Here is a 2,500-nt window from a genome sequence, read left to right on the forward strand (position 1 = left end):
ACTGTAAGCCCGGATAAGTTGAATCTACTTAAAAAATTTGAGGAAACCGGTTACGTTAAAATAATTAAGTAATGTGTAATGAAAACTTGAGTGCATTTAGCTAAAAAGTTTAAGTTCAATACACTAAGTGCCAAGTTGATGCAACTTAAAATAATTAAGTAATGTGTAATGAAAACTTGAGTGCATTTAGCTAAAAAGTTTAAGTTCAATACACTAAGTGCCAAGTTGATGCAACTTAAAATCATTTGTAATTTCAACTGCTTTACCCAACAATTCTACTTACTATCCTTAAGTTCAATGCACTAAATTTAAAGTTGATTTAACTTAGAATAATTTGTAATATCAATTGTTTTACCCATTGACCCCACTCAGTATCTTAAGTTAAAGTAAAGCAAAACAAGTATATTCTTTTTCTCTTTTATTTTAGAAATGTTCAACGAATGGGACAGTCATACATTACACTGTCTGCAGTGCACTTATTTAAAAAAAAGTATCAGTTTTGCATCAAATTTCCACATAATCAAAAAAAAATAATCTTTGTAAAAAAACAACAAACAAAAAATTAAAAATCTAAAACAAATTACTAATGAAAAATAAATACAGTGCAAAGGCCCACAGTGTACTCGGCATTTTGTTTCTCAGAGAGAATAACTTTTGTAAATTTCCATTATGAAATGCAAAATATATATTGTGAGTGAACACAGTAGCTAGCTAGCCTAGTAACCTCTCTGTTTGGTCCCAATGAACATTTAACAATTACTCACTTGACCACAGAAAAATATTTGAAAATGAGCATTGTCAGAAGACAATCAGCAACTAAAAGCATCTGCTTGTTTCTGAGAGACCGAATGTGTCTGAATACACAATTAAACAAAGATGGTGTAATTCACACAATAAGAATGCTAACTTTTTCCTGGCCCCAGTGAAAATGGGAAAATGTTTAGAAATTTTTAAAAGCTGGTCATTGAGAAAATTTAGTTGAACATTAACCTATGGCAGATACATCAGAGTTATAACACTTATTCAGACCCAACCTTTTCAGCACTTTCCTAAAGTGTCCTGAAGCAATTTTTTGTATGCTTGAACCCTATTTGCTGCAAGTCTGTATCAAAAAGGGACATTGTAAAACAGAACTGTAAAATCAGTGCTAACACCACAAAACATGCACTGCAAACAGTGCACCAGCAAACATGTTAGTACAAAAGTGTACTGAAAATCTGGAGCAGTAGTTTACCTACTCGGAACCCTGTTTTACACAGAGAGCTGATTTTTCAAGGTTTGTATTTTGGGTGCCAGCCCACTTTTACCCAGGTTGAACATTACCTGCTGAACAAAGTGGAAGGTATTTTTCATACACTTGGGGTAGTCAAGGTGCAGGGCATAAATCAGGCCGAAAAGGACATAAAAGGCCTGAGGCAGGTTTGCCAGTTCATCCAATACGACAGTCCCCTCCAAGATGATCCCCACTCTGGATGGGTTGAGCTGAGAACTTTCTTGACCAATGCAGAGGATTCCCACTGGAGTCTGACTGTAGGAGTCCTTGTCAGTTGCATCCTAACAGCGAAAAAAAGAGGGAGATATCAATGATAGATGTATTTAATAAATGTTTCTAGTTCAAAATGTCCCTATAAAATTAGTTCAAGTCTATGAGACATTGAATACTGATCAAATGATTCTGAAAATCAGTGACTGACAAGTCTTCATTACAGTAATGGCTGAAATTGGAAAACAAAATATGCACCTGCAGGATTTACAAAAAATGAAGTTACTTACAGAGGAGGTCTTGAAGAAAGCAGATGGATCATCCCCCAAGATGACCGGCAGTCCCCGAAGACAGAGGCACCTGATGTCTGTTGGTTCAGTGGTCTAGAGGATAGTGGGCATAGTTTCACAACATTACATGACAAGAAAGGCAGAGAACAGAAGGGTGAGGGAAAGAAGAGGAGAGGAGAGGAGAGGAGAGGAGAAGGACAGAGGAAAAGAGAAGGACAGAGGAGAGGAGAGGATAGGAGAGGAGAAGGACAGAGGAGAGGAGAGGAGAGGATAGGAGAGGAGAGGAGAGGAGAAGGACAGAGGAGAGGAGAAGAGAGGAGAAGGACAGAGGAAAAGAGAAGGACAGAGGAGAGGAGAGGAGAGGAGAAGGACAGAGGAGAGGAGAAGAGAGGAGAAGGACAGAGGAAAAGAGAAGGACAGAGGAGAGGAGAGGAGAAGGACAGAGGAGAGGAGAAGAGAGGAGAAGGACAGAGGAAAAGAGAAGGACAGAGGAGAGGAGAGGAGAAGGACAGAGGAGAGGAGAAGAGAGGAGAAGGACAGAGGAGAGGAGAAGAGAGGAGAAGGACAGAGGAAAAGAGAAGGACAGAGGAGAGGAGAGGAGAAGGACAGAGGAGAGGAGAGGAGAGGAGAAGGACAGAGGAAAAGAGAAGGACAGAGGAGAGGAGAGGATAGGAGAGGAGAAGGACAGAGGAAAAGAGAAGGACAGAGGAAAAGAGAAGGACAGAGG

General features: G+C 39.4%; 2 protein-coding genes across 5 annotated transcripts in view; both read right to left on the minus strand.

The window, feature by feature from the left end:
* The window catches only part of apba2b (amyloid beta (A4) precursor protein-binding, family A, member 2b), an 86,687-nt gene that overhangs the window by 49,887 nt on the left and 34,300 nt on the right, over positions 1 to 2,500 (minus strand). The gene's annotated exons all lie outside the window — the stretch shown is intronic.
* The window catches only part of LOC146989557 (uncharacterized), a 3,613-nt gene continuing 2,364 nt past the window's right edge, over positions 1,252 to 2,500 (minus strand). Inside the window, exons 3-4 of the mRNA XM_085773087.1 lie at positions 1,774 to 1,866; positions 1,252 to 1,554 (exon numbers count right to left, since the gene is read on the minus strand). Of these exons, the coding sequence (XP_085629213.1) occupies positions 1,252 to 1,554; positions 1,774 to 1,866 (396 nt within the window). The remainder of the gene's footprint in view (positions 1,555 to 1,773; positions 1,867 to 2,500) is intronic.

Source organism: Trachurus japonicus, chromosome 3 (assembly GCF_045865225.1).
Source record: "Trachurus japonicus isolate A0001 chromosome 3, Traja_1.0".
NCBI classification, from domain to species: domain Eukaryota; kingdom Metazoa; phylum Chordata; class Actinopteri; order Carangiformes; family Carangidae; genus Trachurus; species Trachurus japonicus.